The 14906-nt window shown below is 41.2% G+C and overlaps 1 protein-coding gene across 2 annotated transcripts in view; it reads right to left on the bottom strand.

The window, feature by feature from the left end:
* Positions 1 to 7942, bottom strand: part of wdr17 (WD repeat domain 17) — a 37489-nt gene extending 29547 nt beyond the window's left edge. For both annotated transcript variants that reach the window (XR_004569815.1, XM_034224482.1), the window contains exons 1-7: positions 7807 to 7942; positions 3622 to 3749; positions 2772 to 2955; positions 2457 to 2687; positions 1806 to 1916; positions 1392 to 1532; positions 650 to 772 (exon numbers count right to left, since the gene is read on the bottom strand). Coding sequence is in view for 1 of the 2 variants with exons in the window: in XM_034224482.1 (XP_034080373.1) it covers positions 650 to 772; positions 1392 to 1532; positions 1806 to 1916; positions 2457 to 2687; positions 2772 to 2955; positions 3622 to 3744 (913 nt within the window). In the remaining variant the exon portion in view is untranslated. The remainder of the gene's footprint in view (positions 1 to 649; positions 773 to 1391; positions 1533 to 1805; positions 1917 to 2456; positions 2688 to 2771; positions 2956 to 3621; positions 3750 to 7806) is intronic.
* Between the last annotated feature and the right edge of the window lie 6964 nt (positions 7943 to 14906).

The following is a 14906-nucleotide window of genomic DNA, read 5'->3' as shown; positions in this document are numbered from 1 at the left end:
TTTGTACATGTAGTTGTGGCTGACATATAATAATGTTATTATGAATACCTGTGCTCCGAGTCCTGCATGAACTGTATTTTAACACTTGGTCATATGGTGGTAATTGGAGAGTATTTTCTCAGGGGGTACTTGGAGAGCCAGCTATTTTCTCAGGGGGTACTTGGAGAGCCAGCTATTTTCTCAGGGGGTACTTGGAGAGTATTTCTCAGGTGGTACTGGAGAGTATTTCTCAGGTTGGTACTGGAGAGTATTTTCTCAGGGGGTACTTGGAGAGCCAGCTATTTTCTCAGGGGGTACTTGGAGAGCCAGCTATTTTCTCAGGGGGTACTTGGAGAGCCAGCTATTTTCTCAGGGGGTACTTGGAGAGCCAGCTATTTTCTCAGGTGGTACTTGGAGAGTATTTTCTCAGGTGGGTACTTGGAGAGTATTTTCTCAGGTGGTACTTGGAGAGTATTTTCTCAGGTGGTGTAAAAAGGTTGAGAACCACTGCTCTAGAAGAATACATCTGTGGGGAAAGAGATGTGGATGTTGTGTAGAACTTGAACAGAATGTTGTTTGATACCAGCATGAAAAATAACTCCTGTTCAGCAGAGATTCATGGGTTTTTGAGTATCTACCACTTTGTTCATTGGGTTAGTTCAAGTGTTACCTTTCTTGGCAAGAGGGGAGTTCAGGACATGCAAAGCGTGAAATCCAGTCTTTTTCAGTTTAAAGCTGTCCAAAGGAGTGGAGCGAGACACATTCCAGACCCTCAACACCCCAACCTGGGAGTCTGCAGACAGAGAGAGGCAAACCACTTAAAACATTTCAAAGGTTTGTTTCATAAGACAAAACATTCCAACATTTATTTTGGTCTGTAAAACTTAGCAGGAAAATAATAGTGTTGAACAACAAAACGATATTAAAAGACCCCTGCAACACATCCGGACTCACATAGATGAGTAGTGCCAAACCTTTTAGGCAGAAGATTTTCCAAAAGAAAGGTTTTACTGAAATTGCATGTGTCTAAGTAGTAAACAATAGGACTTGGATTTCACTGCATGAGATGTGAGAGGTTGTTAAAGGCAGCCCCCAACGCGTTATCCAATTCAATACATCAAGCTCACTGTGTTGGATTCTGTATGCACCATGGAGGCATGTGGCTTTGTTCCAGACTTCAAGGTAACACAGAGGGACTAATTGATGGTCATGATGGGGTAGCAGGGTTTCTTTGATATAAGCTTCATCTATTATTGAAATGGTCTAATAGTAAATGAGGTTTTAAGAAGCCACATGTAGTCATTAATATGCAAGTAAAAATGCATCTACTGTGTGCACAGACAGATGGCAACAACAGGTCCCTCAGAGCAGTTTGGCAGACCATACACACCTCCCACACACATAGTGTTTACCTCCAGTGATGAACATGCCGGGGGCCGAGGGGACCCAGGCCAGGCACTGCACCGAGGCCGCAGCGGAGGGGAAGCAGAAGGACGTGATGCACACCAGGGCCTCGCTGTCCACCAGCCGGATCCCATTGTGCAGGTTAGACACTGAGAAAGAGACACCGTGCTCATCACTCAGCATCTGTGTGAAATAACAGTCACTACGATTTTTGTTAGAACCAATAACTGAATGGATTACAGAGCAGATTAAGTGTTTGGATTACTAGCCTGTTATGTGTCTGCAAACACTGACAATAACGTTATGTAGTATAAATAAAAATGGACTTTATTGTTCCATTTTGTTTGTCTTGTTGTTATTGTTTTGCTCTTTTTAAATTCAGCAGATATAATCCTGGTGATGATGTTAATATTTTGTCCAACCTAGTAAATAGTCAGTTGACAGAATGTCCCATTCCAGAGCGCTGATTGGGTCCTCTTCATCTGTCCCTTCCAATGACTCGGGACGCAACACGTGCTTTTGGCCTTTACTCCCTGAACAAGAGAGGGCGGATCAAAGAGCAGCTGTGTGTTTACAGGAACATGCTTCTGGCTATGGAACCCAAGGAGAAGTGTACAATTCAACTTTAGAAGAGAAAATGCGATCAATGGTCGAGACGCATGGCGGTTATGATGAGATCTTCTTACATGTGCAAAGCTATAGTCTGGATGGGAATGGAAATGGCAATCTGTCTCCAAAGTATAACTTCACAGACCTTTATTTTTATAAACAGTATGCTAAGAAAGAATTTCTTAGGGAGGCTGAACGCCAGGGAGGGTACTCTGAAGAAAATGTGGTATTCATTGAATTGACTTTACTGAGAAACTTTGATAATAATCATATGCAGTGAAATGAAACACAATTTCTACTTCGAAATCGTATACATTTGTTATATGAGCCCCAAACTAAATACCTCCAAGCAATGCATGTAAGACAAATGAATATCTCAAGTGGCACACAAATACTGTACATGTATGATCATTTGTGGTAACCACATTTAATTGAGTTGAGAAAAGTCCATTTCTTTCAAATACCTGGCTGAAAAACAGACAAACTTCCATCTGTGTGTCCAAACACCAGTTTGCCTTTCTTGGTTGGGTGCCATCTGAAGAGACAGATATCTGACAGGAAGGAGTGGGCTTCTTTATGCACTGTGACCCCCGGGTCAGGCCCTCCATACACCCAGATGTACAGCGGACCACGTTGGGAGACAAAGGCCACTCCGTCAGCTAGGTTCCAGCACCAGCTGACTGAGGCAGGGACACCTGGGGAGCAGAGGAGACACTGTGAGACATCCCAGTACTCAACACACCGCCTGTCAACAACACCTGCTGCAGCTCATCATCCACCTTTAGTGTTGTCCAGCCGGGCAACAGCCTTTTGTTCGGCTACGTTCCATATGATGAGCAGGTTATCAGCTGAGGACGATGCAAACAAGTCTGGGTTGTCAGGACACCAGCTGATGGCTGTGATGGTCTTCTTGTGCTCAGACATGATGGACCTCAACTTATATTCATTGTACTGCTGGTCCAACTAAAACAAGGAGACAGAGAAAATGATAATGAAGTAAACAAAAGGAAAAAACATCGATGCTACGTTAAACATCAATTTTGCTACTGCAATTGCATGAAACCGCTCTGCAGTAGTAAATGATTGTTGACAGAGATGAGAGTTAGCTTGAAGTGATGCATTGCAAGCTGTCAATGACATTAGCACAGCAGAGACACAATGTAAGAGCCCTCCATGTTATTGTTTGCATGTCATTTTATTTTCATTACCTACTGTACTCTATCTTTCAGTATTCTTTTTGAAAACCTGGTGGGGGTGATTAGACGACACACAGGGGTGAGTGAGTGAGTGGGTAGGCGAGGAAAGGGAGGGAGAGCACACAGTATTTACTTAGTATCATGGAAACTTGTATGTGTCCCAATGTCCTCTTTTCTAGCAGCAGACACAAACAGAAGACGCTACAGACGCTACAGAATCAGAGCTTCAAACTGCAGATGGAACAACACAGGTCCTTATGTGTCTGTGTGCGATCACTGCTACCTCCTGCCTGGGTGTTAAAGAGACATGTACAAACCATGGGACATGTACAAACCGCCAACAGTGTGTGAGAGCTGCTCACACAGCTAACTGCTAGCATAATGTGCCATTTTAAATGTAAGACATGAAAACAAAGGCAGACAAGTAGATCACCTGGTAGATGTATATAGCCAGAGTGGCGCAGTAGGCGAAGCGCTCTCCACTGGCAGCACACACATCTTTGTTCCAGGGCTGACAGCCTGCTGCCAGCAGACCTACCTGCTTCACCCGGGACATCTCACCTGGAGACACAAACACACATGTATGAAGGTTTATCATGGGCCTTGAACAAGATGACATCTTTGCATAGCTTTCATTCATATGTTCTGTGTATTTCCATCTTATGTTAAACAGACTAATTGGTCTCAGATGACAGTGGAGGAAATAATGATTTGATCCCTTGCCGATTTAGTAAGTTTACCCACTTACAAAGAAATGAACAGTCTATTATTTTAATGGTAGGATTATTTTACTAATGAGAGACAGAATATCAAAAAGAACATCCGGAAATGTACATCATATAAAACGTAAAAATTGATTTGCATTTAACTGGGGGAAATAAGTATTTGATCCCCTTGCAACCAACAAGAATCCTGGCTCCCACAGACCGGTTAGTGCTCTACCTTTAAGAAAGTACTCCTAACATCAATTGGTTACCTGTATAAAAGACACCTGTCCACAGAATCAACCAATCAGATTCCAACCTCTCCACCATGGGCCAGACTAAAGAGCTGTCTAAGGACCTCAGGGACCAGACTGTAGACCTGCACCAGGCTGGGATCGGCTACAAGACCATCAGAGAGCAGCTTGGAGAGAAGGAGACCACTGTTGGTGCCATTATTCAGGACTGGAAGAAAGACTAAATGAGCATCAGTCGCCCTCGCGAGGGCTGGGGCTCCACACAAGATCTGGCCCCGTGGGGTTTGATGATCATGAGAAAGGTGAGGGGTCAGAACTACACGGAGGAACTTGCTAATGATCTCAAGGAAGCTGGGACCACAGTCACCAAGAACACTATTGGTAACACACTACACCATAATGGATCAAACCCTGCAGCGCCTGAAGGCCCCCTGCTCAAGAACAACATGAGAGGTCGTCTGAAGTTTGACAACGAACATCTGAATATTCAGAGAAGGCTTGGGAGAAGAGGATGTGGTCAGATGAGACCAACATCGAGATCTTTGGCATCAACTGGACACGCCGTGTTGGAGGAAGAGAGATGCTGAGTATCACCCCAGAACACCATCCGTCAGCATGGAGGTGGAAACATTCTGCTTTGGGGTGTTTCTCTGCTAAGGGGACAGGACCACTTCCCTGCATCAAGGAGACGATGGACGGGGCCATGTACCCTAACATCTTGGCCGATAGCCTCCTTCCCTCAGCCAGGACTCTGAACATGGGTCATGGAGGGGTCTTCCAGCAGGACAATGACCCAGAACATACGGCCAAGGCAACACAGGAGGGGCTAAAGAAGAAGCACATTCAGGTGAGGGAGGGGCCTAGCCAGTCTCCGGACCTTAATCCCATAGAACATCTGTGGAGGGAGCTGAAGCTTCCAGAGGCCAAGCATCAGCCTCAAAACCTGCAGGGTTTGGAGAGGGTCTTCAGAGAGGAGTGGACCAACATCCTTCCTGAGATGTGCGTACCTGGAGACCAGCTTCAAGAAGGGTCTGACCTCTGTGTGTCCAACAAGGGTTTCTCCACCAAGTACTAACACATGTTCTGCAAGGGGATCAAATACTTATTTCCCAAAGTCAAATGCAAATATATTTGTATCTTTCATATAATGTCCATTTCTGGATGTTCTTTTTGATATTCTTACTCTATTCAAATAAACCTACCATTACAATGACAGACTGTTCATTTCTTTGTAAGTTACTTACAAAATCTGCAGGGGATCAAATTATTATTTCCTTCACTGCAAATAACTACATAAATAAATTAAAAACATCATCCCTAGATTCTCAGTCTCTGAATGACTGTAATGTAAATGTATGATTAGTCAGCAGAAATATTATCATCTGTGTTCTTGCATTGTTAGGTGTTGTTATGCAGACCAATGCAACACCAACGTCGCTACTGGAATCAATACCTCTTGAACTCATATTTGTGATCAATAATTGAATGTCAGTGAACAGCTCTGTTGATACCAGAGTGTGACTCACAGCATGCAGCGGAGCTAAGCAGCTAGTAAAGGATAAGATGATTAAAGAAAGAGAGGATTGAGTTCATCTGTGCTGTGATTGGCTGAAACGGCTGCTTATCTACTGAGCAATTAGTGTCCCTGTGAGGAACTGACCAATGACTGAACAGTATAATATCTGAATGACTGTGCTCATAGTACGACTACACAAAGCAAGAATCTTAAAAAGACTCCTGTAGAAAAACATTGTTTAGTATTAGTAATCTTGTTTATATTGAGGGCAAAGCCCCCCAAAAGGGATAACTGTTAAACCAATCCCTTTGTATCTACAGGCTGTTGCTGGGTACCATCTTCACTAAAATGCTCCTAGAAATAATAAAAGATGATCTTCACACCCATAGAAATGTAAGAGCGTCTAATGTCAATAACATGGATAGAGAACTGTCATCGGCTTGTCGTATTTATACATTTTTAAATCAAATTTTTCCAACCTTTACAATAGCAAGCATTTTGAGGCTTCATGAGAAAGGCGGGTCCCCTAGACAGGGGTGGGGGGTTTCCTAATAAGGGACATGTTCTTATACCTGTTGACCCGTGACCCTAAGCTCTTCCTGTCAGGTGCCAATCTGCTAACCATGTGCAGTTGTCCCATTGTTGAGCACACAGCACATGTCTTGAAACACGGTGAGGACTCGACCTGTACTTCCTGTCAACAACAGATCAAATATGTCACCACCTTATTTTGGGCTTATTGCATGCACCAAGGAACTACAGATTGATTACATTGCTGTACATGTTGTTTCTTTTCTTATGTACATTAAGCTATATCTTTGCAATCAATTGTGTCATGATTTAAGGCATATCCTATATTTCTTCGGTGTATTTAGTTTTGAATTTGAGTTGTTGTGTTTCTATCATGCAGAATGTTAAATGACATGTTTGTTAATTTAATGGATCAATCTTGTCTGCACCATAGGCTGCTGTTTTAAGAAAAGTGAACGCTGGTATACTGCAACTATTAGGAACGTTCATTTCATAAATAAAATGTGATACAGACATTTCTGGTTTATCTGGAAAATAAGTCATATTGACTTTGGTGATATCAACGTTTCTCTAGTGCCAGGTTACATCCGTGTATTTAAGTGAGATGGCTCAGCAGCTGGATTGTCGTGAAATGACACACATTCATGTCCCCTTTCGAATAAATTATTATTGCTTAAGTGTCCATTTATAATTTATCTAGCACCCTGATCAGGCCAGATTTTCAATTTCAGCAACTCAGTGGTTTAAGACCAAAAACCTGCAGGACTTAAGACGTTCCCATCAGCCTCAGCTGTACTTCATTGTATTGCTAACATGCTTATGTTATCAGGCAAATAAACGAGTTTATTTAGATGGTAAATATAGCTTTGTCCTCAGGAAGAAAGCCGGCACCATGTTAACCTAACTGCCGTGTCAGGGAAACAGACAGTAGTTTGCATTTGGAATCTGATGGGATCTTATCATTTTCTTAAATGGGTCTATTAACACTAAATGTGCTCCATGGAGACCATTTAAGACTTGCCATCTCTAAACGCTGCTCTCTATAGGGTATAGGCTAGATCAGCTCACACTCTTCAAAACAGAATGAAACCATAACATAAGCCGCTCCAATGAAACATGTCGTCGTGAGACAATGTGCTGCCAGCTCTCAATGCTGTTTTAGCAGCATGTATTAGAGCCTATAAAGTACCCGGTTATAAGAAAACAAATCTATGTTTTTCCTTGCAAATTGCAGAAGCCGCGCTCCATTTTTGTAGGCGATCAATAGGCCCCAGCTACCAGAGGATGCATCTATTCAGACCCAAACACCAATACTGACACCTGTGCAGACCCGGAGCTAACACACACTCCCTCACACACTCAGTATATTCCCCCTTCATTTCTGCAACCACTCGCCACAAACGCGGTTTTGCGGTTTGATGCGGTTTAAAGGCTAATGTCCCTCAGATAGAGGCATCAACAGGTCCGCAGTGTTTGAGCCCCTCGAGTGTCGCAGGTCCGCGTTTAAAGTGCAGCGGCGTGACGGACAGCCGCAGCGTGTCATGTCTGTGATGCTGTCCGTCGTTGTGTATATTCTAACTGCAGGTCGGTGGAGGCTGTCGGTGTTTCCTTACCGTCAGTTGTCGGCTGGCGCGTGCAGCACGGACAGCTCCAGGTGCTGAAATGCTGCTCACGGTGCTCTGCGGGGGGTGGAGCCTGATGGCGGCGATGATTGGTCCTTGTGGATTATCATTCTGCTCAGCTATTGGCTTTCATAAGGGTCAGTAAGATGTTTACTTCTGTACTGTGTGTATTGTAGGGATGTTGTGTGTGTGTGTGTGTGTGTGTGTGTGTGTGTGTGTGTGTGTGTGTGTGTGTGTGTGTGTGTGTGTGTGTGTGTGTGTGTCTGTGTGTGTGTGTGTGTGTGTGTGTGTGTGTGTGTGTGTGTGTGTGTGTGTGTGTGTGTGTGTGTGTGTGTGTGTGTGTGTGTGTTACAAAAACAGTTGATGAGAGGGAGAGAGGGGGATTTATTGTCAATAATGATATACAGAATAAATGATCATTTAGAATGTCACTATGGTGTTCATTCCAAAATAATCTAACAAACTGAATAACCGGTGACTAAAACTGTTTCAGATAAAAGCAGTGCACAAAAACATTATTTAGGCTAACTCTAAAATGGAGTGCAGCGGAAATATACAGTCGCGAAAATACAGACTCAAGTAAACTGCACCTTAAAATTGTTCTAAACTACATTACCAGACTTACTATTGTTAGTTCACTGAAAGAATTGGGAAAAAATGCCTTATGCTCACGGGCGGATCTACCGGGGGGGAGGCAACCCTGCCACCCTAAAAATAGCCTTGCCACCAAAGCCCCTAATGTTTTTTCTGTAGCCCCGGATAATTCTCCCTCAATTAACCTCAATTAACTCATTCACCGTGCTTTACCTGAACCTCATCATGACACTAGAGAGGACGGCAGGATTGTAATTTCCCGCGTTCAATGAATGCAACAGAGGCAAGACACCAGACCAACCAGAGCGTTGAATGGAAATAAACATCTGTCTTATTGGCTGACAGGTACCTATCCGGTGAGCTGTGACAATGTGTAAAATAAACTGTCAGTCGGACTCAGAGTTTTTGAAGATGGACATAAGAGCATCTTTTCTTAAAAAATACAATTCTCAAATGGTTGATTGATTGATTGAAAAGTTTATTAACAGCTTGTATATTGGGTACAGTACAGTACAGCTCAAAACATACAATTGTTAAGGGGATGCAGACCAGAGAAAGACTTTCGTCTTGTTTACATCAGGGTCCCCCATTTCCAATTCATCATGTCATTTAAGACATATAAGACATATTTGACATACAGATGGCTTATTTACAATTTACATACAGGTGGTTTTTTTACATACAGATTGCTTATTTACAATTTTCATTTTAGATTTCGTTCTAATACATCCTAACCGGACATTTAAGACATACCAAGTCTACAGATATACAGTTAGTAACAGAGTCTAAAATGCGAGTATATACATAGATGGGGGGGGGGGGAAGCTGTCCATTGAACGACAGGTTGAGATTTGTACCATTACCGGGGCCAGTTTTGCAATGCTCTCCCCCGAAGGTGCTCTTCAAGAGAGGTTTTGAAGGTAAGTATAGTTTTACTTGGTGGCTCACACAACAAGGTTCAGTTTTAGGGCCGCTATTATTCTCTATCTATATTAATAGTTTAGGTGAAAATGTCGAAGGAGCAACCTTACATTTTTATGCGGACAATACCGTTATGTACTGTGCAGGTCCCTCGATTAACGAGGCTGTTGTTAAATTACAGGCTGTTTTTAACATTATTCAGGCTCAGCTCTCTGAGCTTAAGCTTCTTTTAAATGTGGATAAAACCAAGGTAATGCTCTTTCTAAAGCTAAAGCTAAAAATACACCAGAGACTGCTTTGGATATTGTAACTACGCAAGAAATACAACTTGAAGTGGTTACCTGTTACAAATACTTGGGTATCTGGCTTGATGACTGTCTCACTTTTAAAATTCATGTCAATAACCTGCTTAAAAAGCTGAGGGTTAGGCTAGGTTTCTTCTACAGGAACAAGTCCTGTTTCTCGCTTGAGGCCAGGAAAAGGCTAGTCACTGTGACCTTTTGACCTGTGCTGGATTATGGTGATTTGTTATATATGAATGCACCTGCCAATTACCTGGTCAAGTTAGATGCTGCGTATCACAGTGCACTGAGATTTTTGACAAATTGTAAAGCACTTACGCATCACTGTACCCTGTATACCAAGGCGGTTATGCCATCACTTACTGTACGGAGGCTCAGTCACTGGTACTTTTTCATTTACAAAGCCATGTTGGATAAACTACCATCTTATATCTGCTCCCTGATCTCTCTGCGAATTGAAAGTACTTATTGCCTGAGATCGCATGCTGTGGTTTTATTAAATGTGCCAAGTGCTAGGACTGTCTTAGGGAAGAAAGCTTTCAGATGTGCAGCTCCACTAACATGGAACAGTCTGCAAAAAGAATGGAAAATTACCAAGCTAGTACCACTACATGTTTTTAAAGCTCGGTTGGATGCTACAAAATCAGATGCTGTTGGTACCTGTACATGTGGTTAGATATGTAAATTGTAATCCCTGTACATTTTGCTGTATGATGTCCTTTTGTTGTTCTGTTGTTTATGTTTTTATGTCTTCTTGTGGAACCTACTGCTGCAGGTCTCCCTTGACAAAGAGATCATTGATCTCAATGGGATTTTACCTGGATAAATAAAGGTTTTGAATTGAATTGAATTGAACAACCCCAGAGCCACCACCTGAGCCAGGTAAACAAGGTATGTAAATGTCAGTAAACTTCCAAGTTATGCGAACATGTAAGCAAAGCATAAATTACAGCTACGTTGACGTTATTTGAATCGCGGGGGCAAGCTAAACCGTTAGCAAGTAGCTATAGCTAGCCATATACTTCTAAATCTAAATGTTGTGTTTTTTAGCGTTACCTGGTGATTTCAAAGAAAGCTCTCTGGGAAATGTTGACTTACTGTTCGACATGAAGCTAGAAGCTGCCTTGATCCTGAGTCCTGTCAGTTAAAGTGTTTCATAGTTAGCTAAGCATCAACCTAGCACTGAAATATATGGATGTTATGTGACAGTATTTCTGAGAAAAAGTCAGCTGAAATGGTGGCATAGTTGCCACTGCTTTACGTGTCGACAGCATGTTTGAACGTATTTGCAGCAGTAAATATGGCTGTTTGGCCACTGACGTTGCCATAACAACACCTGCATTTAAATGTGCAACCTCTTTTTGTGACAGATTTTTGCATGAAATTATAATTCTTCTGATTGATATTTCCTATTGACAGCTAGTTTCTATGTGAACATTATGAGATGGACAGCCAGAGAGAATACATGAAAAACAGTTATGAGATACTATATGACAAAACAAGAGTTTAAAAGGGGAGTGATTTGTAAAATATACATAAAGAAAAATCTGTTTACAGTTCTGTTTCATCTGGGTGTTGAGAGATGTATCCATAGTACTCTTAATGTTGCTCTCAAAGTGCACCAGATTGATGCTTTTAACTTCAATATTTAAAAAAGCATGCCCCCGGACCCCCCTTAGCCTAGAGGATGTTAGGTCCATCACCCACCTAAAACATGGATAGGATACTAAATACATCTGCACACTTTTTATATGTTGGCCTATGTCCATATGTTTCTGTTTTGGTGGCTGTGCCACAACCGTGCATGTATGCACACATCATAGGTGCGCTACTGGTTGACACCACTGATGTGCCCCCCCCGTGGTAAATGATTGCCCCCCCATTCGATTTGTTCTAGAGCCGACCCTCACAAGACGCAAGCCTCAAAATGTGATTGGCGGCGATTTCATTTGAACGGGATGGCGCAAAACGAGAAGCATCCGGTCTGCAATGACAGAGAAGAGACTGTCAAGTTTGGCTGTACTCAGCATTGAATCAAAACGCACTAAAGCTTTGGATCTTAATACGTTTTTGAGGCGTTTTGTTGAACAAAATGGTAATCGCCACATTCAGCTGTTAAAAACTGTTAAGATGATGACTGTTAAGATGATGACCTTGTACACTACCAGTCAAAAGTTTGGACACACCTTCAAATTCGAAGTTTTTTCATTTATTTTAATTTTTTCTACATTGTAGATTTATACTGAAGACATCAAAACTATAAAAGAACACATAGGCCTATGGAATGATCTAGTAAACAAAAAAGTGTTAAAAAATCCAGAATATGATTTATATTTTGCTGACTACTGCAGAATGCTGTGGTATCCATGCTGGTTAAGTGTGCCTTGAATTCTGAATAAATCACCAACTGTGTCACCAGCAAAGCCCCCTGGCTTTCCAAGTTAACGTTGCGATTAAATCAGCATACATCTGCCAGAGGATGCCACCCCTCAAAATCTCCTGCCACCCCATGAATATTTTTCTAGATCCGCCCCTGCTTATGCTTGTTTGTATGGAGGACGGAACATGACTTAAGTATAAATAAATAAATGTATGAAGAAATACAGGAATAAATAAATAAATACGTAAATTAATAAATAAATACAGGAATAAATAAATACAGGAATAAATAAATGACGAAATAAATACAGAAATAAATAAATGTTGAAATGAATACACAAATAAATAAATAAAAGAATAAATGCATACATAAATGCATAAATAAATATGGAAATAAATACATCAATGTATAAATAAATAAATAAAGTCGAAAATAAAACAGAACACACGTTATTATATATCTTTCATTTATTTCTACATTTACGCAACATACATTTATTTATTTATGTATTTATGTGTCCGTATGCTAATGAGGTGGGCGGTCCTAACCTCAGTCTGAAGCAGGATTGGTTACAGGAGTGTGTGATCATTTCTGGCAGAGGGCTCTACTACTAACGCCTGGATAACCGCGCTGATTCGAATGCAGGAGCTTTACTGTTTAGCCCTTATCTTTATACATCCATGGTTTATCCACAGTTGTAAGGTTTATTTATGGATATTGATTTAAGAGCCATTGGAGATCATTTACGATCATTAGCGGACCATTTAGAGAACGGAGAACCAAAAGATTATGTCCAGTTTCGTGTGGAACGATGTATAGAGGACTTGGCTCAGCTCGACATGATGTGACTTGCCACAAATCTATTGCTTCTGCCTGGCTCCAACAATTGGCGAATCCTGCTTCAGACTGAGGTTAGGACCGCCCACCTCATTAGCATACGGACACATAAATACATAAATAAATAAATGTATGTCGCGTAAATGTAGAAATAAATGAAAGATATATAATAATAACGTGTGTTCTGTTTTATTTTCGACATTTATTTATTTATACATTGATGTATTTATTTCCATATTTATTTATGCATTTATTCTTTTATTTATTTATTTGTGTATTCATTTCAACATTTATTTATTTCTGTATTTATTTCGTCATTTATTTATTCCTGTATTTATTTATTTATTTACGTATTTATTTATTTATTCCTGTATTTATGTACGTAATTTATTTATTCCTGTATTTCTTCATACATTTATTTATTTATACTTAAGTCATGTTCCGTCCTCCATATGTTTGAGCCCAACGAAAGGAAATGTAATGTTTTACCCTACAACACTCAACATAAAGGTTTATTACCAAGTAGGTTCACACGTACGAGGAATTTGACTTGGTGTTGTAGTGCATACATAAAAGTAAACAAAAAACAAAAAAAACATAGAACTATTTTAAGAACACAACAAAATAGTATTTACACTGAAATACAATGGAATAAAATATAAAATATGTGCAGTAAAAAAAAAACTGATATTGTCAACATTGTGTGCATTAATGTAATGTATAGAGTCTGCGTTGAGGCTGAGGTAAAGTGTCAGTGGGGACCGGGCCTTGTTGAGGTGGCCGTAGCGGAGGGGAAGAAACTGTCCAGGTGACGAGAGGTTTTGGTCCTGATGGAGCGCAGTTTGTGTCCAGGGTGGGAGGGGTCGGCCACTATCTTCCCTACCCGCCTCAGGGTCCTGGAGGTCGTGGAGGGATGGCAGATTGCAGCCGATCACCTTCTCTGCAGAGCGGATGACACACTGCAGCCGGCCCTTATCCTTGGCTGTGGCTGCAGCGTACCAGATGGTGATGGAGGAGGTGAGGATGGACTCCATGATAGAGGTGTAGAAGTTCACCATCATCGTATTTGGCAGGTTGAATTTCTTCAGCTGCCTCAGGAAGAACATCCTCTGCTGGGCTTTTTTGGTGAGGGAGCAGATGTTCTGCTCCCATTTGAGGTCCTGGGCGATGATGCTGCCCAGGAAGCGGAAAGACTCCACAGCAGTGACTGGGGAGTCACAGAGTGATGGGGGAGTCAGAATCAGACATCTCATAACCCAGAAAATATGGTGATACAAACAGAACATGACATACATATTACAGAAGACTCAGCACCTATATACATATATATTCATTTTCTGAAATATGTCTTTCAGGTTTTATTAAGGTTTGTCCTTTAACAGTTTCAACTTTTTAATGCAAATCCCTTTGACTGGGTGCAGGGTAAGCATAGCCAACACACCACCATGCATGCCCTTTATCATCAGTGAAAGTATCTTTACATTACTTCATACTATTAATCTTCTTTATTTTGATGGCAAGAATACTTCTGCCACCACTTCAACTTAATGGATTATGTTTTAAATACAAAACGTTATTAAATATCCATTAAGTTTTGCAGCCAACAAATCAAAATGTGCAGCCTTCACCCGCTGCCTAGTGAAGTGACACAAATGACTGGCTACACTAACTGGAGTGAAAGTATTGTTTGAACAGTTCTTTTATTGTGGTACTGCTTTAGTTGCGTACGTTTTCTTTCAGTGAACTAACAAGTCAGGTAGAGTAATGTAGTTCAGAAAAAGTTCAAGGTACACTTGAGTCACCTCTGGGTTTTCTCCCCAGATCAGTTCCTGTTGTAGACACGAGTGAATTCCACCATCACTTTTTCCAGTTACCCACTTTTGTGGAATTTTTACGTTTTTGTACTTATTGGAAAACACTGTCTGGAGCAAGGGGGCTGACATGTTGAAAAAGGAAATGTTGATGTCCTTTAAATTGAGCAATAGCAGAATTAACAGTCAATCTAGAGCAATTTGTCAGTGGCACTGTAGCATAAACAAATAAAATGACCCACTCTG

This window comes from Gymnodraco acuticeps, unplaced genomic scaffold, assembly GCF_902827175.1.
Source record: "Gymnodraco acuticeps unplaced genomic scaffold, fGymAcu1.1, whole genome shotgun sequence".
Taxonomy (NCBI): domain Eukaryota; kingdom Metazoa; phylum Chordata; class Actinopteri; order Perciformes; family Bathydraconidae; genus Gymnodraco; species Gymnodraco acuticeps.
The sequence above is the reverse complement of the archived record's forward strand: the minus strand, read 5'-3'. Positions and strand labels throughout refer to the sequence as shown.